Source organism: Sorex fumeus, unplaced genomic scaffold (assembly GCF_029834395.1).
Source record: "Sorex fumeus unplaced genomic scaffold, SorFum_2.1 ptg000037l, whole genome shotgun sequence".
Classification (NCBI taxonomy): Eukaryota; Metazoa; Chordata; class Mammalia; order Eulipotyphla; family Soricidae; genus Sorex; species Sorex fumeus.
In genome coordinates, this window is record NW_026606094.1 from 64,286,719 (window position 1) to 64,310,089 (window position 23,371).

The window sequence follows — 23,371 nt, forward strand, 5'->3', positions numbered from 1 at the left end:
GGTTCACTTTCTAGCACTGCATTACAGTCCCCTGAGCCCTCTGAGGAGTGATCACTAAGGACAGAGCCAGGAGCTCATCCTGAAAACCCCCTTCCACCCACATTCCTTCCATTGCACCATCCTGAAATCTGACCATCCACCTTCCAATTCTAGCTGCTATGTAACCACTTCTCAATACCTCCACAGCCAGCACTATAGTCCCTGACATAGACTCTCTTACCAGGACCAGGAGTCAGAGAGGTCCTGTCAACATATAGGTTAGTACATGAGTCTCCTCCGCTCAAAATCCCCAAATGCCACCCTGTCACCCTCAGTATGAAGCCAAAGTCTACAGAGCCCTTGACCCTACAGGCAGCTTTTTCGTCCCTTCTCTTCACTCTGCTCCAGGCAAACATTCTCCTGTTGCCTTAATGTGTCTGCCCTGGCCTGCACTGTTCCCTCCATAGAGGACACTTCCTCAGAACTGTTCCATGCTACTTTCCCCACTTCCCATCCTTCATTTCTCTGCCAACTTCTTGGAGAGGTTCTTTCCTGACCCACATACCTCATTTCCCATTTTGTTTTTCTTCATAAAGTTTTCCACCTTTAACCACTATAAATCTCCTTATTAAACTGTCTTTCTCTATCAAAAGAGAGAAACAAATGGAGATTACAAGCTGTGTAGGAGTAAAGATTTCTGTCTTATTTTGCCTTTGTTATATTCCCAATAATTAAAACACATGCTAGACCCTAAGATATATTCAGAAATATCTGTTAAGAAATTGATGAAGCATCTTGAACTTCAATAAAATTTCTACCATGAACCAATATCCCAGGATGCCCCTCACTACCTACCTACACACACACACACACACACACACACACACACACACACACGCAATATTAGTCTTTCAACAGAAGATCTTTGCCAATGCTCAAGAACCATTCCCTTTTGCTGTTTTAGCTGCTTCCTCACTCTTCTAGCTTCCTGCAGCTTCTTCCTTTCAATGGTCTTTTGCCACTGAAATCCAACAAGAATAACTTTCTTACAAAGATTATCAAAGAGCTGGCAATTTGAAAAAGATCTTAAGCAACTGAAACACAATGATCACCGCCCCCTCCCCACACACATACACACACTCTTCATTTTCCCTAATAATTAGCTCAGACTTGGTGAGAGTTTCCAACTGAGATGGTTGTTTGACAATCATCACTTGCACAATTCATCATGCAACATAAAGAAAAAGGCGCAGGAAGTTCCCCACCCAAGGCACTCTCCCAGCAAACTCAGCTCAGAGAAGGTGGAACAGTCATGTGGTGTTTAATTTCAATAACAAGCCTTCAGACACAGAACTCTGGAACCATGATCTGAGCAATGGAAACTCTTTTGCCAGTCAGGTCTAGCATAATCTCTAGCAACTTGAATTTAACGGGTATCCCTGCAGGGGTTCTCAGCATTCAGTTAGAATTCCTTCAAAAGAACCGGTAGAATGGGTCTGAGATTATTCTTTTTTTTTTTTTTTTCTTAAATAAATCTCACTAAGTGAGATCATCTACACTCTAAATCAGGGTAGGAAGAAAACATTTGGCCTCAAGAGCCAAGAACAACCAATACCATTTTGAAGTCAGAAAACACTCTACTTCCTTTCCAGTAGAAGAGGTTGCCTAGTTTTCCATGGTAAAAGACTAGAAGCATTTTTCTCCTCCGAAATTGTATTCACGTAATATCATTTTACATGTGCATACTGATAATGCTTTCAGAACTCACGCATTCTATCTATGTCTCAATACTGAATAGTATAACTAGGCTGCAAGTCACAACCATGCCGTTTTCAGAGGAGAGTGTGAGAAATGCATCAAGATGTCTTGGAAATCAAGATATTTAAGTGGTGGATATTATCCTAAGTGACACATTCCAGTCAGAAAAGATCATTCATGACCTTCCAGGCACATATGGGCAGGCGCCACACCGTGAACAGCCATACAAATGTTATGGACAGAGCAAATAGGAAATGTGTTCACAACCACCTATTATTTAATCTAGAGCCTTTGTATATTTCTTTCAATCACACAGCACATCAACCTCCACCTTCAATACATCCTTCAGATTGAAAGGATTGAAACTCCACCCAAGGTGGAGAACACGGAGTTTTTCACATCAGAACTTGTAAAAGAAAGACATGTTCTTGGGGGGATATTAAACTTATCCCACCACCTTCTGCTGTTACCCCTTACATATACATACCCCCACATTTACACAGCCAAGCTGATGTTGACCAGATCTGGATTGTTTAGTTTGGAAGGCTTGAGGAAACACATTTTTTTAGGATGAACTTCAGAGGGTACCTTCTAGAGGCAGATGTAATTCTAGGGCATGGAATAAACCAGAAACCAAACAAACTCTACAGGAATCTTCCAAACATGGTCCTGTGACAAACATGAAATAGAGAAAAATCCCAACACCCCGCAGGATTAACAAAATCTATCTTTAAGAATCTCTGTCAACATAAATGAGAGTCACTTAGGCTGATCTGTGATTGTCAGAGGTATCCTGGGAGAAGTGATATCCAAAATGTGGTTCTGATGGATAAGCAGCATTACAAAAACCTAGGAAGTGGTGGATTGCAAAGAGAAAGAGCTAGAGATAAAGCCAAGGCCAAAGCAATTTTCACACTACCTGCTAGTGTTAAGAGTGTGTTGGTTATGAGGTCAGTGAGCTAGCATAGCAGGTAAAGCTCTTCTCTTGCACCGAGAAGACCCCAGTTCAATCTTCAGCACCACACAATGGTCCCCCAAGCCCTGCCAGGAGTGGCTCAACCATCAACCCCTTCCGGCTTCCCACCACCCAAAAAAGTGTTTTGGTTTTGTGCTGAGGGTATTGACCTTTGGGTGTAAACAAAAACTGATGAAGAGATACCTAGAAGAAAATATAATTCCTATGATGATTGAAATAACTGTCTGTTTGCTGAAAGAAGTCAATGGAGAGTGAGAGACCCAGAATACAGGAGAAGAAACTCTTAGGAGAGGCAGGACTCACAGCCCAGAAAGAATGAGTCTTGAGCAGAAGAAAGGATTATTGGGGTTATTCCTCCACCTAGCTGAGAAGGAATGAATGAATCAGGTCCACAGACAATGCTCTGATTACCCTGTGTGGGTCATCCAATGTCATTCCCTTACCTGATGACTGTCAAACAAGAAAAGCTCTCCAGAGAATGTCTTTTTTCTAGCCTAGATCTTACCCCCCACCGGAAGTAATCATTAGCAGCCAAGTTCTAGACAACACAAAAGAGAATGTTCCTCAAGGAGCATGGGCTCAATTTTTACCACATCCAAAATTGACTTAACCAAAAAGGGGGCAATTTGTTTGTTTTTAAAAGTGTATCACAGGTAACACTTAATTATTGTTCCATCTATATCCTCCCATAACAAATATATTCTGCATTTACAAGTTGTATAAACATACATAAGTTTATTTTGCTTAGCAAAGCAAATCTCTACGGTGAAAAAGAAATGGAATGAGTGAAGAAAGAATTGGATTTTTCCTTTAATCTCTGATATCATAAAATACAAACACCTATTCATGTTCATGCTTTTCCTAAGGGAATGCAATTTTTTTTATAGCTTCAGACTTTCACTTCTGTTATTAAGGAAATGTTCCAAACAATAATAAATTGTGACTGTGATGGGTTTTGTTAAAAATACGGAACAATTTATTCTTTTAAAATGGAATAAAATTAGTTACTCCAACATTTTTCTTATATTTTATGTGGAACATTTGAGAATGACTTAATATTTAAATAGCTAGATTCTAAATGATAGTTCAACTAGGCCTTAAAGTTCAAATTTTGTTAAAATTCCTATGCCAATCTTATATTTTGATGTGCTCTAGTAAAGACAAGCACTGTGCCCACAACTGGAATAAGCCTAGTCAGTAAACAATGGAAATTTCAGAGGACACAGTGCTTCCTTGAGAGAGAGGGAGATAAGTAATAACAAACCCTAAGATCAAGTGACTTCGTAGCATTTTATCATATTATTATGATAAATGGAAAATTTTTTTTGCCTAAGATCATAATACAAAACTTAGGCTCTGTTTCATCATGCAAGCTTTAATAAGAAAGATTTGTTTACTCAGTATGACCTCCAAAGGTCATACCATGAGAATCTAATTAGGAAGTGTCTGGAGTACAAAGGACAGTGATGGTACATCGGGAGGGTAACTGGGGCTGATGTCCCCAGTTAGAAGGTGTAAACCCAGCACTTTTCCAGAAAGCAAGGCCCAGTGAAGTTCTCAGGTTGCTTATATATGCCTGGAAGGAAGAGAAAAGCCAAGCAGGAGGAGAATAAAGGGCACAGCAGTAGGTGGTGATGGTACTATTTATTATAGTGTGCAGAGGAGAGATAAGACCCTGAGTTCTCACTGTGAAGTCGATATTCAATCCATGCCTGCATGAGACCACATCCAGAGAGCTGGAAAGAACAGAAATCTGAGGCCGAAGCTCTGGAACAGCCCCTTGATTAATGTTTCCCAAGGTAGGTTTCAATGAAGATAGGTCAGCTGGGAAATATGACATCGTAACAATCTACGATCATGGATAGATTTTCCATTTGCATGGTTTCACTTTAGAGGGGAAAGTGAGGTCGGGGGGTGGGGGTGAGAGGTGAGGAGGGGAGCACTGTTGGAACTCAGCCTGTTGGGCTGGAGGTTAGTTCAATGCTGCTCAGGTCCTGTGGTGCTGCGGATACTGCGACCACCTGGCTGTGCTGGAGGCCTCTAGGGCTGCACCCAGAGATGCTCAGGGGACTTTGTGGTGCCAGGAATCAAACCTGGGTGAATGCATGGGCCCTACCCACTTGAGTATCTCCTGGCCCCTTAACTTTGGCAAAACTATACTTTTAAAAGTTTTTCATGGGGGCTGGAGCAATAGTACAGAATGTAGGACATTTTGTCTTGCAAACAGCCCACCTGGGTTCAATTGCCGGCATCCTACATGGTCCTTTGAGCACCACCAGGAGTAACTCCTGAGTACAGAGCTAGGAGTAACCCATGAGCTTTGCTGGGTGTGGCCAAAAACTAAGAACAAATATATGATTTTTAAAAAATTTTTATTAGTGAAACACCATGAGATACAGTTGTAGACTTACAAATTTTTGTGCTTGGGTTTCGATTATACAATGATCAAATATCCATCCCTCCACCAGTGCCCATTTTCCACCACCATGGATCCCAGTATCCCTCCCCCCCATCCCCCCATCCCACCCTTCCTCTGTGGCAGGTCATTCCCTTTTGAATAACAAATATATGTTTTAACATATAACTTCACCCACAATTTCTTAGATTTATATTTACAAATTTCATAGAGTTTAGTTTCTTTTTTCCTTTTTTGGTGTTAGTTCACCAAAAATTAAATTTTATACATTGACTTTATATTCTATAACGTCAATAAATTCACTTATTATTTCTAGAAGGATTTTATGGGGGTATACTTTTCTGATTGTCTAAGCATATGTAATCTATAAAGAGATATGCTTTCCATGTGTATTTACATAGACACATATCTATTTTTCTTAACTTATACTGGTAATGTTGAGAAAAAGTGATAAAGATAAAAATAGCTTTATCCAAGTAACAAAGTATGAGATTAATACCCAAGAATAGCTGAGATCAGCACCAGGAGGATTACTCCATAACTTAGAGGCCAGCCAGGTATCCTAGAGGAAAGGGCAGTTCAGATAGAGAAGGGAGCACCAAATAAAGGATGTTTGGAGGATCCTCCCAGGAGGGGAGATGCATGTCGAAAGTAGACTATGGACTGAACATGTTTGCCACTCAATGCCTCTTTGGCAGACCACAACACCCAAAAGGAGAGAGAGAACACAGGGGATTGCCCTGCCACAGAGACAGGGGGGATGGGGGGATGGGGGTGGGAGGGATATTATCCATGGTGGTGGAAAATGGGCACTGGTGGAGGGATGGGTATCTGATCATTGTATAATTGAAACCAAAGCACAAAAAATTGTAAATCTACAACTTTAAAAAAAATAAAATAAAATAAAGGGAAAAAAAAATAGCTTTATCCCCATCTTAGCAAGAAAGCAGTCCTTCATAATTATGACGAAAATTTTAGGCTTTATGTTAAGTTTTATCAAATTAAGGAATTTCCTTTGTTATTCCTAGTTTTCAGATTGTTTTTTAATTATGAATGGCTAACAAATTTTTATAAATGCTTTCCTGCATCTATGGAGTTATTGCTTTTCAAAACAAAAACAATGAATTATACCCACCTCTTGTTAAACACATGATGATATTTTACTATACTGCTGCATTCCATGACTCATATTTGTTATTTTTATTGCATGTGTATTTATTTCTTTATCTGAACTTTGTCATGATAATGCTTGCCTGATGAGAGCTCTTGAAGAAGATCACAGGGCCAAACAGAGTTCTTTAAACAAACCTGATGGCCAGTAAATGCCTAGTGAGTAATTATTTTAGTAGAGTGTTGGTTTCAAGTGGTTGTCTTTTCCTGATCCTCTGCTCCTTGCCCTTTTCCCTTACCTAATGATTGGGAGGAGGAGTAAATCCAATTACCAAAGAAATTACTTTCTGATTAAAATAATCATGAGGCTAAATTTATGGAATTTGAAGTACCAGTTAAGTGACAATGAACAACATCCCCAGTAAACTCTTTAGGGATAATATTAATCTGGCTTTGTTCTTAGCCTGATTTTGCTGGACAATATTTTAAAACTGATTTAATATTAATCCTGTTTCACTACTAATATTTTAAGGGTCTGATTTAATTAATCTTCACATTTCCTCATTTCCTGTCACTTAACAGAGTTCTTTCTGAAAAGTTGTCTTTATTAATTTACTAATTTATTGGTTTTCGGACCACACGCAATATGTTCAGGGCTTGTTTCTGGCTTGGTACAAGGGATTACTCCTGGCGGTGCTTAAGGAATCCATATGGGGTGATAGGGATCAAAGCGGGGTCAACCATTTGCAGTGTAAGCATCTTACCTGCTGGACTATCTCTCTGTCTCTGGCCTGGTTCACTTTCTAGAATAGTCGACCTCATCTTAATATGTCTGAGCATCACCTCTAGTACTTCACACACACACACACACACACACAAAATCTAATATTCCCCTTTCAGCTCTCCACCCCAATAACTGAATCAGATTCTTAGGCCAAGCTTTCTGCCTTCATTACAAAACTGCCACAGAACACAAATTATATAACAACCTGTCGTGTCTCCATTCCCTCAACTGTGAAAACCAGAATGATGAGTATATAGACCATCATTACACATTCTATACCAGAGCAGCCAAGTATCAGAGGGACCCTGGTGCCTGCCTCTCCGCAAAAGTGGGCAACCCCAGCCAAATAGATTCTGGACACACTCAGACCCTAAAACCCGGAATCAAACCGATTCTGTCAGCTCTGCTGGACTGCAAGTATGTTAGTGCCGGTGACAACAAGAGTAGTCTTGGACGGGAATGTCAAGCATAAATGAATACTAAATAATTGCTTGCTTTTAAGCTATTTTTCTGCACAGCTACATTCAGAATTTAGTGCGCCTTTTAATGGTGTAATCAGAGATTCAAGCTAAATATCATGTTATTCCTACAAGTTCCAGATGATTTCAACTTTTTGAGGCTACCTTTTCAAAGGTAACAGAAAATCCAATCCCAAACTTGGGGGGAAGTTGGCAGACTTGAGGGGAACGTGGCAAGAGAGAGTTGGATTCCTGCAAATGTACAGATTATACTGTCATTTTGTGTCGAATGCTCTGAACAGTGCCTTGTATGTGGTAAGCAAGTGTTGCTATTACTCTTTGGATTATTGTTGTCACTACCAAGGAAACTTGGGTAAAGTGTCCAAGCCCGTCGTTCTACACTTTCTCAAGTATGGGGACTGTTTTAGCACAGAACAGATCATGAACCCATAAACACTGCACATGACTGAGCAAAAGCAGGACAAAAATTTGTTACAAACGCAAGTTAAAAAAAAAACTGGAATTGATTTATGTCAGTAAATAACATTTAATTTATATCAGTAGCTTCTGTGTTCAGGTAGGCTACTCTCTTTATTCCATTTGAAGATAATGTTATGCCTTGGCTGCTATGCCTTGGCAGATGCCCTGGTGCCCATGTGAGCCTTGACACCCCACCTCATAATGTCTGAGTTCCACTGGCTGTGCCTACTGCTGCAGCTACTTCAAGTTGCCTTCCGTTGCCTCGACATGCCATGCATCGTCTAATTTCCCTTGCAGAATTGTGCCACCTACCTCAAGGGCCCATCTCCTTCTCTATCTATAGCGAGGTTCCCAAACTCATTCAGCCCACCCATCCACTTTCCAGAAAAACAAGCATACACACAATAGGTCACTTAGAGAAAAACACAGAAGCTTCCATCTTCTCTATGTGTCTGAGTATAGACAGCATGGATTTGACTTTGATCATCCTCCCCACAACTGGGATTAACCGTGGCCCAGTTAACTGCCCAGAAAGGAGGAGCTGAGCACTTGACACCCAGATGCAGCCTCTCCAGAGCCTGCCCAATCCCACAGTAGCACACTGGCAGTTGCCAAATTGCGGTAAAGGGAAGGCGCGAAGCTTTCTCACAGCCTGTGTTACTCAGAGGTAGAGGCAGAAGGGGGTCTCACTACCCAGAGGGAATGACTAGCCTGCCTTTCCCCCTCCATTGCTTTTTCAACTTTCCTAATTGCTGCAGCCTCCAACCCTTAAAGAAGGGGCTGGAGCAATAGCACAGTGGATAGGGAGTTTGCCCTGCACTCAGCCAATCTGGGTTCGATTCCCAGCATCCCATATGGTCCCCTGAGCACAGCCAGGAGTAATTCCTGAGTGCATGAGCCAGGAGTAACCTCTGTGCATTGCTGGGTGTGACCCAAAAAGCAAAAAAAAAAAAAAAAAAAAAAAAAAAGAGAAGAAGGTACAGAAAGATCCATCTGGATGACATGCTTTGGTTTTTGGTTTTCAGTTTGAAATGAGGTACATTGACTGTTCGTGTCCCCTCATCCCCAACCCACTGCTCTGAGATTGCCCTGACAATCTTTACAATGTTCTATTCAATTTTGAAAAAATCAGTTACCTGGTGCCTGGTACAGAACAAAAGTTTTGTTGCTTCAGATCAACCTAGAAATCTGCAGTGGCTCCAGCTAATGCTTCCTGTTTACTCCTTTCTTTAGATGAAATAAGAAATCTGCTTTCCTTTGTTCTTTTTAAAAATGCATCTGGGAGAATGGAGTTGTGTTTTCGTTGAGATATTAAGTAGCCTACTCTAGTTATCTTAAAGTGATTTAGTAAAAGGACAGCAAATGAAAAGGGCCAAATGGAGAGCCATATGGCCTTTTGTCTGGTGAACTAGATTTTAATAGCTTTCAAATACGAAGTTTTTCTCAAAGGGCCACAGAACTGGGTTTTCTGCTAGGAACATATAAGCTGCTATGACGTAAGAAATCTTTATTTTATGGAATGAATAAGAATGAGGGATTAACCTAGGATGAAGGAAGATGGGCACAGAAGGATGGAAATGTTGTTTTATAAACAAGGAGAAATGCAAGACTAATATGGACTGTGCCACTGGGGAAGTTTTTCAGCCTCAAACAGGACTTGGGCTCCCCCTTGAGGGGTGGGTACAATTGACTAGACAGAAAAGAGGCAGAGAAAAGCTCAGAACACACTGGCACGAGAGAAGAATAAACTGTGGAACAGAGCAGAATGAACAGAGTCCCCAGGTCAGAGAAGCTACCGTGGGATCACAGGTGTCAAACCCCGGGCAGGGCTGATGGCACAATAGAAAGAAGATGGTATAGTTCCACATATTCCTGACTAAATAACTTATTTCAAATCTAAAAAGCCTAAACTTATTTTTCTCTTTTGAGGCGATTGGGGATAATTGAGGTTATATTAGATAGCGTTCAGAAACAATGTTCCCGGCTCTGGCTTAGAAGTGACTCTTGGGGTTGGTTGGGGGAACATACAGAGAGCTGGGGATTTGAAAACCAGGGTCATTCATGAACAATTAAGCTATAGGGAAGGTTAGAGCTTTACCTCCTGTCCTGTTTCCCTGGTATTCAAAAGTTTGGTTTTCTAACACTTGGCCAAAGCACTCTCTACAGAAGAGGCTTATAGGGACTGAATCAACAGTACAGCAGGAAGGATATTTGCCTTGCACTCGGTTGACCCGGGTTCAATCTCTGGCATCCCATATGGTACCCCGAGCACCACTAGGAGTAATTCCTGAGTACAGAGCCTAAAGTAACCCCTGAGCAAGAAGGAAGAAAAATAAAAACAAGAAAAACAAGAAAAGAAAAGAACAGGTTTCGTCCTCATCTCTGTGTTCAGACCTGAAAGTAGGAGGCTTATAGTAGTTGAGCAATTCTCTCTCTCTCTCTCTCTCTCTCTCTTTCTTTCTCTCTCTCTCTCTCTCTCTGTATGTATGTGTGTGTGTGCATGTGTGCACACATATACATGTAGCATTGGGGACTGAATTAGGAAAAACATGTACTCTATCCTGAGCCACACCCATAGACCTATATTTGGTACCTGTGAGGCAGATCCCTAACTAGCAAAATGAACTTTCCAGCTCTCTCAGAGTCACCACCACACCCTACTGTACTTGTTCATATAGACAGGGACAAAACTGACAATTTACAAGGCACACTGTGGGTCACAATGCCCAAAGTATGACATGAGCGTTCAGGGAGTAGTATAACAACAACAAAAAAAATTAAGTGTAACCCGGAATGCAGTTTTAAAATATTTTTTAATTCTTCAAAATAGAACCAGGTTACTTTATAACAATCATCCCATTCACTGACATACCAGGACATTCTGTTTGATTTGGGTTTGTCCATGGTAAGGTGTATCCATGTCCAGCTGGCATTCAGGAAAAGCAATGGTAAGAAGATAATGCCAGTCTCACAGACTCAAAGCAGGTACCTCTAGCTTAGAATGCCCATCACTCCTCTTTAGAAAGCTTCCTCGAGGTAATGAGGGACTGCAAGAGTTCAAAGGGGGGGGGGGTGCCTTGATTGCTCCTGGCCCCAGAGTATAGGAGGAGAAAGGCAGAGAAGGAAAGAAATCAAGGAAGAAGCGCTAGGCGGAAGCAATGGTGATGAGCAGAGGTCAAGGGTGGTGTAAAAGAATAAACAAACAAATATATTATTATCTTCTGGGAGACTATAAAACCCAGATCCCGGAAGTCACATCTCATTACCTCATTCTTACTTTGGACAACCTGGCAGGCTACTGAATATAACCTGCCCACACGGAAGAGTCTGGCAAACTCCCCGTGGTGTACCCAATATGTCAAATACCAGTAACAATGATGGGTCTCATTCTCCTAACCCTGAAAGAGCCATGAATATGGCACTTTTTGAAATCTCAGGGCTAGGACAAAGGAGACGTTACTGGTGCCTGCTCGAGGCAATCGACGAACAACAGAATGATCGTGATCATGATCGTGAAACAAACAAACACTGTCCTCCCATTGTTCATCGATTTGCTCGAGTGGGCCCAGTAACGTCTCCATTGTGAGATTTCTTGTTACTGTGTTTGGCATATTGAATATTCTCGGTAGCTTGTCAGGCTCTCCGAGAGGGGTGGAGGAATCAAACCCGACTCAGCCAGGCTGGCTGCATGCAAGGCAAACGCCCTACTGCTGTGCTAGTAAAGGAATGGTGTGGCTAAATATCCAAATCAGATTCCAGATAACTGAAAACAAGAGACTTTACAAATTTGGTTGTTGGTACCTGTTAGGGTGGCAGGTACCTGTCAAGGAGGCAGCTTGGGGGTGGGCTAGGAGCTGGGAGGAGGGGGCCTGGTTGCTCTTGTGGAAGGAAGAAGAGACTGGTGGGGGACTGATGCTGCCTAAAGTCCAAATATGAATGACTTATACATTACAGTGCTTTAATAGTTTTTTTAAACTAATTTAAAAAGAGAGAGAGAGAAAGAACTCTTGCTCAAATTCATCGAACTGCCCCATGACTTTTCTCTGGAAACTTCTGATTTACATTAAAAGCACTATCCACTACAAGAAAGTGTTTTTAACTTAGGTTGGTTGAGAGATGAATTACATTAGAATTTTTGCTTTGTCATTGTGAAGACTTCCATAAACAATGGTTGCGGTAATGAATGCATAGCCTTTTCAGGGAGAATCCTTTCTGTGTTTGTGTTTGCACATATCCACGGGTGCTTGGGGAACCATACAGTTTCAAGGATCAAACCCAGCCCACCCACGTGCAAGGAAGGCATGTCAGCCTGTTGAAAGATATCTCCAGCCCAGTGTAATAATTATTTTTCAAGTAGTTTCTGCTAATTGCATCTTAGAGGGGGAAGCTCCATTGACCCCCAGAACTCCCAGGAATACCTAGCAGGTATTAAAAGCATGGGTTGTAGAGACAGATACAGATTCATACTCTGACACCCCACTCATTGCTGTGCCCTTGCACAGGTTACCTCTCCTCTGCCTCAGTTTCCTCGCTTCGAAAATAAGGATAATATTAATAACTATTAAAGAACTCATCTGAAGATGAAACAATAGACAGAAGAGCATTTAGCATAGTTCCTGATATACAATGTGTCTTCAACAACCAATATATTAATATAACACTTCACTAATATTCTGATATTTCTTTTCAAGTAGTCAGGTGTTTTTTTTTGTTTGTTTGGGGGGTAAGCTCTGGCAGTGCTCAGGCCTACTGCTGGGGCTACACTCAAGAATCACTCCTGGTGGGCTCAGGAGACCATCTGGGGTACCAGAGAGTGAACCCAGGTCTACTGCATGCAAGGCAAGTGCCTTATCCTCTGTACTAGCTCGCTGAACCCTTCTAATAGCCAGTGTCTACTGTGATTTTAAAGCAAAACAGAGTAACTTATCTTCATTATGTTTGTAAGTACTTCACCGGGAGCCTTATTTCTTACTACTTAGCTACATTAGTCCTGGGAATCTTACAGAACTCAGTCACAGTATGGGAACATATTCTGACAACTGAATGTGTAAAAATTAACAACTGAAATCTGAATCTGCAATTCCTTGTGCTGAAATAAACCTTTCCTTAATGCTATGGATTAACAAAGGCATGTCGGAATTGCCATAGCATGACTCAAGTTCTGTTTTCAGACGTTCTGATGAATTAATTTTAATTCATTTTAATCATATGGTGATTCAGTATCTTCATGTGATAATGATTCACGTATTTTAATTTGCCAAATGTTGCTTCTAGATTATTTTCAGAAATTTCTCTTGAGCTCTTTCTTAGGGGAGTCACGACTTGGATGGTGGATACGATATGAGTTATGATTTTATCCAATTTCAGCCCAACCAAGTCTACTCCAAATTTACACCCTCTACTTATAGAGCAGAATTAAATTAGAAGCAGCTGGTGAGACACAGACTTCTGAGATCTGCATTTTAATGTGTCCATTTATTAGTGGGATTTAATTTTCAACAATTGGTTTTTGTCTTTCTGAACTTGAATCTGAGAAATGGGAATAGCGCAACTGCCTTTTGTGGGAGAAGGTGATCATAAAGAGCAGACGACAGTCCTGAGTTGCAGTAAATATTCTCCAAGTGAGGATAATCAAGCAATGAAACAAAAGATCAACTACTTACAGTTCACATATGCCAGGTCTAGCAGGGATGAGAGGCACAAGTTGCAGTAAGAGTTTGACACCATTCTGCCATTCCTCTTCTCGCTCAAATTCACAGTACAAATAGCTACATTCATCAGATGAAAACTGATAGAAAACATAGGTGTCTTGAAAGTATAAGTGCTGGTCCACTGAGGGAAACAAAAGAGATGGGAGTCAGGTTTTGAAACTCTATTATTTAGAAAATCAAAAACCGAATAGTAAGTTGAAAATCTCATCAATTATTATGAAGAAGCCAAGGGTAGGCTATAATGATACACTCTCAGCCCATTCATGCTCACATTCCCATTGAATTAAAAAGGATTTACTGACCAATCTGTTTTTATTACTTGAAGCTTTTACCGGCATATTCACATTTATTTTATAATTTGTCTGCATTGGGGATAGATGAAATCAATAGCCGTTCAAAGAAAATGGAAGAAAAAAAATGTAGTGGTCTGAAGCAAGATAATACATCTCATTAATTTTGTGGTGCATGCACAGATATATGATGTCAAGTGGTTTTATGTCAGTAGTTTTCAACTAGAAGCAATTCTTCCCCCCACTCCCTGCCCCTGGGGGGCACATTTGCCAATGTCTGTAGACATTTCTGGTAATAACAACTATGGTGTACTACTGGCATTTGGGGAGTGGATGGGATGCTGGAAAAAAGTGTATAGAATACAGTATAGATCTAAAAATGAATCACCCAGCCACAAATATCAATACTGCCAATAGGGAATACTGTCCTAAAGAAATCAAGAACTGGAGACATTAAGACAAAACAGTTTGCTAATGAAAATCCAGAACCTGTCAGACAAGCGAATAAATAACATTATTCAAGGGTAGTTAGAAAACTTGCTAAATTAAGAGTATCAGGTGCAAGGTTTCATTGACTCTCTAAGTTCATACCCACAACCCATCAGTACAACTCTCACACTTGGAGTCTGAGCTTCTGCACCTTACTATCCTCTCTGGCCCTCAATATTTATGAAATATAGAAAAGAAGGCCTTCCGGGGGTAGGGGAGCACTCCTGCATTCAGGAGCACATGCTCTTCATGGGCCAGAACAACCCCAGTTCAACTTCTGGAACAACCTGACCCTCTGAGCATTGTCAGGGTGAGGTGCAGGAGGAAACCACACACCCCCACCAGCACTGCTGGGGTGACCCTGGTGGACAGCATCCTTGGGCCTGAGCATTTAACCAGCTGGCCCAACAGATCAAGCATCACTGGGAATTCCCCCCTTGCTTGAGTCTCGCTTGGGAAGTCTCGTCTCCACCCTCTGCTGCTCCGCCCGCCCCCCACCCCACAAGACAAAAAGAAAAGAAAAGAGACCTTTATGATAACCCACCAGCACCTGAGTGATCCAACAAAATAAAATACAGATAGTGTGGCTTAACTTCTAATCCTTCCAATTCCCTCTCTCAGCTAAAAAACAGAGCCATCCACCATCTATTTTAGTTTCTAGTTAACATCTATTTTCTGTTCTGCTTAAACAGCTCATTTTCACAGGTCATGTCTCTAACTGTCCATGATTACTTAGCCAATTAAAATGGCATACACATTCTACTCATAAAATCAGCTTCTGATTATTCCAAGTACTGCGCAATAAATCATTTATTTAGAGCAACTAAAGATGCTTGCGCTTTAAAAAAAATGTATGGGGCTGGGGAGATAGTACAGAGATTTGGCAGAACCAGGTGTACACCCACCCAGGTTCTGTCCTAGCACCACAAGGTCCCCCAAGCACCACCAGGTGTGTCGTTGGATGTCTCCTGGGCAACAACACATTCTTGGGCCTGTGAACCAAACCACTGGACCAGACAGAAGGCCAAAAATCACAGGAAGTGGTCCCAGCCCCCTTCAGCACTACTTGGACACACCTCCCACCTCGAATAAATGAAAAAAACCTTTTTTCTTAATTTTGAGCAGTATTTTGAGTAAAGAAGGGAGGGGATAAGGGAATGACTCTTATGGGTACCAGATTAAGAGTTAGCAAGTACCTTATTGATTTTTCTAAAATGTGGGAGAGAAATACCAAAAGATATGTTGTCACTGGGCTAGAGCGATAGCACAGCAGTAGGGCGTTTGCCTTACACGCAGCCAGCCCAGCCGAGCTGGGTTCTATTCCTCTGCCCCTCTCAGAGAGCCTGGCAAGCTACCGAAAGTATCTCACCTGCACGGCAAAGCTTGGCAAGCTACCCATGACATATTCAATATGCCAAACACAGTAACAACAAGTCTCAAAAAAAATGGAGACGTTACTGGGCCCTCTCGAGCAAATCGATGAACAACGGGAGGACAGTGACAGTGACAGTGACAGTGACATTGTCACTTATTTATAAAATAAGAGAGAATGCAGATGTTTACCTGAAAAACTTATTTCCACCCAGATGATAATATCCTTTAAAAAAGCAAGTGCATGTGGTCTGTTAGCTGGATAAAATAATGAATCTGTGCCTTCAAGTATACAGCACTCACCTGATGACATAATTCCCATATCCAGAAGGAGCTGCCACACCCCAATGGCCATAGATCTGCACTGGACAAAGGGACAGTGTTCTAGAAGCCAGTCCACCAGTTCACACCCAACACAGCTTCTCCTGGACAAAGGTCAAACCGTTCACAGTCAGTATTGGTCCTCATTTGCCGAAAGAAAATAAATTTTATACCACCTCTTTCACATGCGTGCTTTGTAAGAGACTCAAGAATAATAGCATTTACTATTTTTCAGATTTTAGCTCAAATATCACTTCCTTGCAGAAACTTAGCCAAATTCTTTTATATTTGCTCTTCAAATCACCTCATGTTTAATAATTAAACATCTCTACAGATGAATAACGTCTAGCTTTCTCACTTGAAAATAATCTAGAAGATCAAGGACTTTAAACAATTAGAACAGTTCATGCTGTTCAGTGCATTTGCAAAGTAATATCTGAATAAATGAAGGAATAAACTTATCAGTCTTTTATGCAAAGATAATGCCTCTACTTTGATAAGGTGCTAAGTATCTCAAATTGATGGTGGCTCGAACATAAAATCTGCTTCAGCCATTCACAGATTTTTGATCTTGTCTCTTTGCCTAATCTCTTCTACCCCTCCATTGTAGTCCACTGAGCCCAGAAGTGGTTCTCTTTATTCCACATTTGGTACTCTGGGATCAAAAGATGCTCAATATATATGCATATCCAAAATAGAAAAATATCGCTCACTTGCTATCTTTTGTGATTAGCCCCATCACAGCTAAGAGTAGGAATAAATGCTATGAGAAATTACATTTTCTAGAGTTCAGGAAAAAATAAGGTAGCAAACTGTTATGCCGAGATATTTTAATCAAATATTCTAGCCTTTGAAAAAGGTGCCCCTTTTATTTATGTGTTTTGGTAAAGTGTCACTATTTGAAGAGATGCTGACAGTTAAGCCAATACCAAACATGCTCAGGGGCAGGTTGGCAGAAGAACATTAGAAAGATTAACAGTCAAATAAATGGATAGTTTTTGAAACAAAATGAGAAAACACATCACAACAAAACAGGCAATTAGAGTCAACAGTCAATATTAACTTCTAATTCTATAGGACACCTTTCATGTTAAAGGCTCAAAGTGTTAATTAATTCTTCAACACCTCTGTCAATTAGCCAGCATCCTTGGGCTCATAAGGCATTTATAAAGCACAGATTGAACACTGTATCATCTTAATCCTTATTCTCAGAACAATACAGCTTCTCAGCCTCATTTCTGTGTTTGACGCCACCTATAACAGGGCAAAACCAAACATTTACTAAACAAATAAAAGTGTCAAATGGCAAACAAATCCAATCGCTAGAAGGATGAACCCGTCTGTGTGTTTGCAGGTGAGGAGGAAGAAGTCTCTCTTGCCAGAGCTTCGCAGATCTGCGCTGAGGCATCATGGGGAGGGTGTGGGAATCTGGTGAAGACAGTGTCTGATCTATCATGGCTGGGTGAGTATCATTCCTCACTGGCTCCCTGGCAATGCTGGTGATCACATATTCCCAGTATCCCACCTCGACTTTCTCACAGAGAAGGATTTGCTCAGGTTGGAGGGGGTATGAGGAGTGTGGGAAGGGGGTGAAGTCATTTGCTCAATTTGCTTCTGTATTACAGTAGCAAATTGAGTTCATAAGGAAGCCGCCCTGCTTCAGAAATAAGCTACTCTTTCTGAAGTGCTGGATCCGGACCCCCAACGTCATCAAGATCAGTTTCAAATTCATTTCAACAATCTGTCTGCAGCAGGGGAAACCATCATTAGAGGCTTTACAACAAAGCCTTGGTGCTGGTCACCAACAGCACCAAGGCAAACACACCGAGGTGAACTGCCTCTGCATTTCACACCCAGTCCCCAACTTGCTGACCAGGTCTACACCAATCCAGTTAAGATGTTTAAATCCCCAGGGTTTAGGCGAGAACAGTGAGGAAAAGATGGTGGGAGGGGAACAATGTGGATACTGACAGCAGTTCTTACCCCCAGTGAATTTTCAGTCTTTCACTGAAGCCAGAAACTGTTCCAAGTACATGTAGCTCTACTGACAGATACAGAACTGGGTAGGAACATTGTGATATGAAGGTGATTGGGTACACGTCCATAGTGTTTGTGATAATAATACATTAATTTGAACAATGTCTGGAGCTCAAAATTTGTTTCTCTTGGCTCCACTTGTCTCCAGTGAGATTTTTAGAAATTAATTTGTGGGAGTGCAGAAAGAACCCAGCTATCAGATAAAAATAGGGTGGTGGTGTTTATGTACTTATTTGAAGTCTCAGAAACTAGTATGAGTTTTTTCTTTCTATTGTGCTTTTTTTTTTTCTTTTTGGGTCACACCCAGCAATGCACAGAGGTTACTCATGGCTTAGAATTCAGGAATTACCCTCAGCTTGGGGGACCATATGGGATTCTGGGAATCGAACCTGGGTTGGCCGCATGCAAGGCAAACGCCCTACCTGCTGTGATATTACTCCAGCCCTCGGGTGAGTTTCCCTCCCCGCCCCAAGCAGAGCCCCGACAGCTGAAGACCTCTGAAACCCAGACACAGCCATGCTTAAGACCATTCTCCACATCCTCAGATAAGCCTCATGCATGAAGGAACCAGTAGAGGAACCCTGTACCTAGGCATTACACCCACCAACTGCCCCTGGCACTGTGTAATCCCATCAATGGTCAAGACCCAGAAACTATAAAACCAAGCTCCCGGAAGAGAACCACACAGACTCTTCCTGCCCCAGCGCCTGGCTGCCCCCACCAGGGCCCCTCAGAGGGGGGCGGGTTGAGTTTCCCTCGCCGGCCCGAGCAGAGCCCTGTCAGCTGAAGACCTCTGCAACTCAGCCACAGCCACACTTAAGACCACTCTCCACACACTCAGACAAGCCTCACACATGAAGGAACCGGCAGAGGCAGAGGAACCCAGGTGTGTGGGACCTGGGGCTGAGATCTCCAAGCCTGCTCGGATCAGGACTGGGCCTCCTCCACCCAGATCCCCCATATTCCAGTAGCTAGGTGTTACACCCACCAACTACGCCCTCCCGCCCCCCTCCCCCGCCTGTGTAATCCCATCAACGGCTAAGACCCAGAGACTATAAAACCAAGCTTCCGGAAGAGCAACCTCTTATTGTCTAGTTCTCGCTCTCAAGAGAACCCAGAAGGCTACTGAGAGTATCTGTCCCACACAGCAAAGTCTAGCAAGCTCCCTGTGGTGTATTCAATATGCCAAAACCCAGTAACAACTATGGGTCTCATTACCCTAATCCTAAAAGAGCCTCCAATGTGGCTCTTGCTAAAATCTCAGGGCTAGGACGAATGGAGACGTTACTGGTGCCTGCTTGAGGAAATCAATGAACAATGGGATGACAGTGATACAGTGATTGTGCCATAGGCAAAGTAAACATTTCAAAGTTTTTCAACTAGTTCTTTCTAGTTCTTTTGTTAGATAAGAGAAATACCTGACATCCATTTGCTACCAAATGGAAATAAGCCACCACCAGTCAACCAGATCAATACTTTGTTGGTTTTTTTAGCTTTAGTTTGCTTGCTTTGGGGGGTTTGGGCCATACAAAGCAATGCTCAGGTCTTACTCCTGGCAGTGCTTGGGGGACAATCATATCAGCAGTTTGTCTTAGAATCCAGAACATTAATTGATCCTCATTATTTTAATTAATTATCTTGGTCTGAAGCCACAGCTGGCTGTGCTCAGGGCTTACTTCTAGCTCTGTGCTCAGGGATGACTTCTGGTAGGATTCGGGAGACCACACGTAGTGCCAGAAAGTGAATCTGGGTTGGTTCCATGTGAGGCAAGTGCCTTAACTCCTCCTGTTCTAACTCTCCAAACTTGACTCTTATTTTTTAAAAATAAGAGGGGCTGGAGAGATAGTACAGTGGGTAAGGCACTTTCCTTGTATGTGGCTGACCCAAGTTCATCCCTGGCACCACATATAGCCACCCAAGCTCCGCTAAGAGTGATCCCTGAGAGCAAAGCCAAGAGTGACCCCTGAACATTCTTGGGTTTGCTCTCTCTCACCTAAAAAGGAAAAAAGAAAAAGAAAGAAGATTCTGACCTGGACCTGGGGTGTATGAGATAGCAAAATACACCCTGGCTTCTTTCTATCACACTACATTCTAAGCAAGTTCTAACCTGGATAAAAGATTCTTTGTCTGTTGTCATTCTACTGTTGAGGGCACCCACTGAGCTTTTAATTTCATCTACCAAATCCTTTGTAACATGATGGCTGCTTAGTACCTGTATTGCAAATTATAACACCCAAAAGGAGAGAGACAGAGAGACAGAGAGAGAGAGAGAGAGAGAGAGAGAGAGAGAGAGAGAGAGAGAGAGAGAACGTGCCTGCCACAGAGGCAGGGGGTGGGAAGGGATGGGCGTGGCGGGAGGGATACTGGGAACATTGGTGGTGAAGAATGGGCACTGGTGTAGGGATGGGTATTTGAACATTGTATGACTGAAACATAATCATGAAAGTTTTTAAGTCTGTAAAAAAAATAAATAAAAAATTCTTTTCCAGGATTACTACACATCTAGTTCCCATATCTTCTTTTAAATTTGCAATCAAATAAAACACATAAATAAAATTGAGAATAATGACAATAATGACAGATGTTACACATGACCTTAGGTGGTGGCTGAAAGAAATACTAAGTGTTTGGGGCTGGAGTGATAGCACAGAAGGTAGGGTGTTTGCCTTGCACGTGGCCGACCCGGGTTTGATTCCTAGCATCCCATATGGTCCCCTGAGCACCGCCAGGAGTAACTCCTAAGTGCAGAGCCAGGAGTAACCCCTGTGCATTGCCGGGTGTGACCCAAAAAGAAAAAAAAAAAGAAACACCAAGTGTTTGCTCACATCAAAACCCCAAAGATTTTATATATGTGTGTATATATTATATATATATATATATATATATATATACATACATACATAAAGGCCTGAAGACCTCTGGGACCCAGCCACAGCCATGCTGAGACCACTCTCCACATGCTAGGACGAGCCTCACGCATGAAGAAACCGGCAGAGGAACCCAGGTGTGTGGTACCTGGGGCTGAGATCTCCAAGCCTGCTCAGATTGGGACTGGGCCTCCTCCACCCATATTCCCCATCTTCCAGAGGCTAGACAGTTACACCCACCAACTGCCATGTAACCCCATCAATGGCCAAGATCCAGCGACTGTAAAACCAAGCTCCCGGAAGCAACCTCTTATTGTCTAGTTCTCGCTCTCAGAGAACCCAGTAGGCTACCGAGAGTATCTTGCCCGCATATATGTCTGACTGGGAATACCTGTAAAGGTGATTAGAGGCTGCCCCAAAAGCCTTCATCCCTCTCGGAGAGCCCAGCAAGCTACTGAGAGTATCCCGCCTGCACAGCAGAGCCTGGCAAGCTACCCGTGCATACTCGATATGCCAAAAACAGTAACAATGATGGTCCTCATTCCCCTGACCCTGAGAGAGTCCCCAATATGCCATCAGCTACACTAGCACATGACAGGAGACGTTACTGGTTCCTGCTCGAGGAAATCGATGAACAATCAACGGGGTGATAGTGATAGTGATATGTTTTATGTGATAGTGATAGTGATATGCCTGTCTTTGAAAACTCTCGAGTTTATTCGCCAACGTGGCTTGGTGCAAGCCTAAGACAACCACAAGCAAAGCAGTGCAGAGAAGTGATCAAGGAAAACCTCAAAGAGAGAAGAGCAGCAGTGCTGGCAGATACAGCAGAAGCTGGGAAAAGCAGTAGCAATGCCCACCTGACCTTCGCCAACTACAAGACCAAGATGACTGCCCTCCGACGTCCTGATGGATCTATCACATCTTCCAGAAGGGCAATGGAGAAGATTATCCATGGCTTCTACTCAGATCTCTTCGATAGTCATGTCCACCTACCCAAATACCAAATTCCGCAGGATGGATATGTCCTTCCCAACGTTCTCCCTTCGGAAATCTGACATGCCATTTCACTGGTAAAGAAGCGAACAGCACCCAGCCCAGAAAAGGTCAGACCCGAACATCTGAAGAACCTTCCGTCAGCACTCATTGATACACTGGCTTGGCTCTTCATATGCTACCTGTCTGAATGCAAGGTTCCATCCCAGTGGAAAACCAGCAGGACTGTACTACTATACAAGAAGGGAGATATCCACAACTATCACCCTATCTGCCTACTGTCTGTCTTCTACAAGTTGTTCACTCAAGTTATCCTGAATAGGAATGGCAGAACACTAGATGAAGAAACAACCATGCGAGCAAGCAAGGTTCTGAAAAAGATCCAATACGATCGACCACATGGTTATGCACAATAACCAAGCTCATTGAGGTTTCTCGGGAGTCCAAGATGCCGCTCTGTCTAACATTCACTGATTTAAAAAAGGCCTTTGATTCTGTTGAGACTGAAGTGGTCATCAAAGCCCTAGCCAAACAGGCCATTCAAACTCAATACATCAGGATTCTCCATGAGCTGTATGACAGACCCACTATAGCAGGATCTCACCATTCTACAAAGAAGTGATCATCCATGTCAAGAGAGGGGTTCAGCAGGGTGATACCACTTCACTGAAATTCTTCAGTGCCACCCTGGAGAAAGTCATGTGATGGTGATGACTGGAATGGAAATGAATGGGAGTGAAGATAGATGATCGGCAAGTACATCACCTCCGCTTCACTGATAATATTGTTCTAATAACACCAAACATCAGCCAAGCAGCACAAATGCTGACCGACTCCATCTGTGAGTGTGGAAAGGTAGGACTACAGCTGAATATCAAGAAGACAATGTTTATGAGAAACAGTCTCATTCCTGATGTTCCATTGACTCAATGGAACGAACATCTGTGGATGCAACAGTTATATGTACCTAGGTCGAGAAGTCAATATGACGAATGACCTGGCACGTGAGTTGCGCAGGAGGAAGAGAGTGGCTTGGAACACCTTCAAGAGCGTCGAAAAATAGCTGAAAGGATGAAGAATATCTGGCTCTGGGCACATCTCTTCGATTCCACTGTTCTTCTTGCATTAACATACACCTCAGAGACCTGAGCCCCATGAAAACAGCATGAGAACACTATATGGGTCTTCCAAAGAGGAATCGAAAGAGCTATGCTTAGAGTATCACGCTTCACTCAAGTGAGAGAAAGAATCCGGAGTTCCGAGCTCCGTCGACGATCAAGAATCAGGGACGCTGTCTCGTTCACCAAGGCATCAAAAACCAGACGGGT

At 42.4% G+C, this 23,371-nt stretch overlaps 1 protein-coding gene across 1 annotated transcript in view; it reads right to left on the minus strand.

The window, feature by feature from the left end:
- RAPGEF5 (Rap guanine nucleotide exchange factor 5) overlaps positions 1 to 23,371 on the minus strand; it is a 267,287-nt gene that overhangs the window by 189,491 nt on the left and 54,425 nt on the right. Inside the window, exons 4-5 of the mRNA XM_056118696.1 lie at positions 16,126 to 16,247; positions 13,625 to 13,793 (exon numbers count right to left, since the gene is read on the minus strand). Of these exons, the coding sequence (XP_055974671.1) occupies positions 13,625 to 13,793; positions 16,126 to 16,247 (291 nt within the window). The remainder of the gene's footprint in view (positions 1 to 13,624; positions 13,794 to 16,125; positions 16,248 to 23,371) is intronic.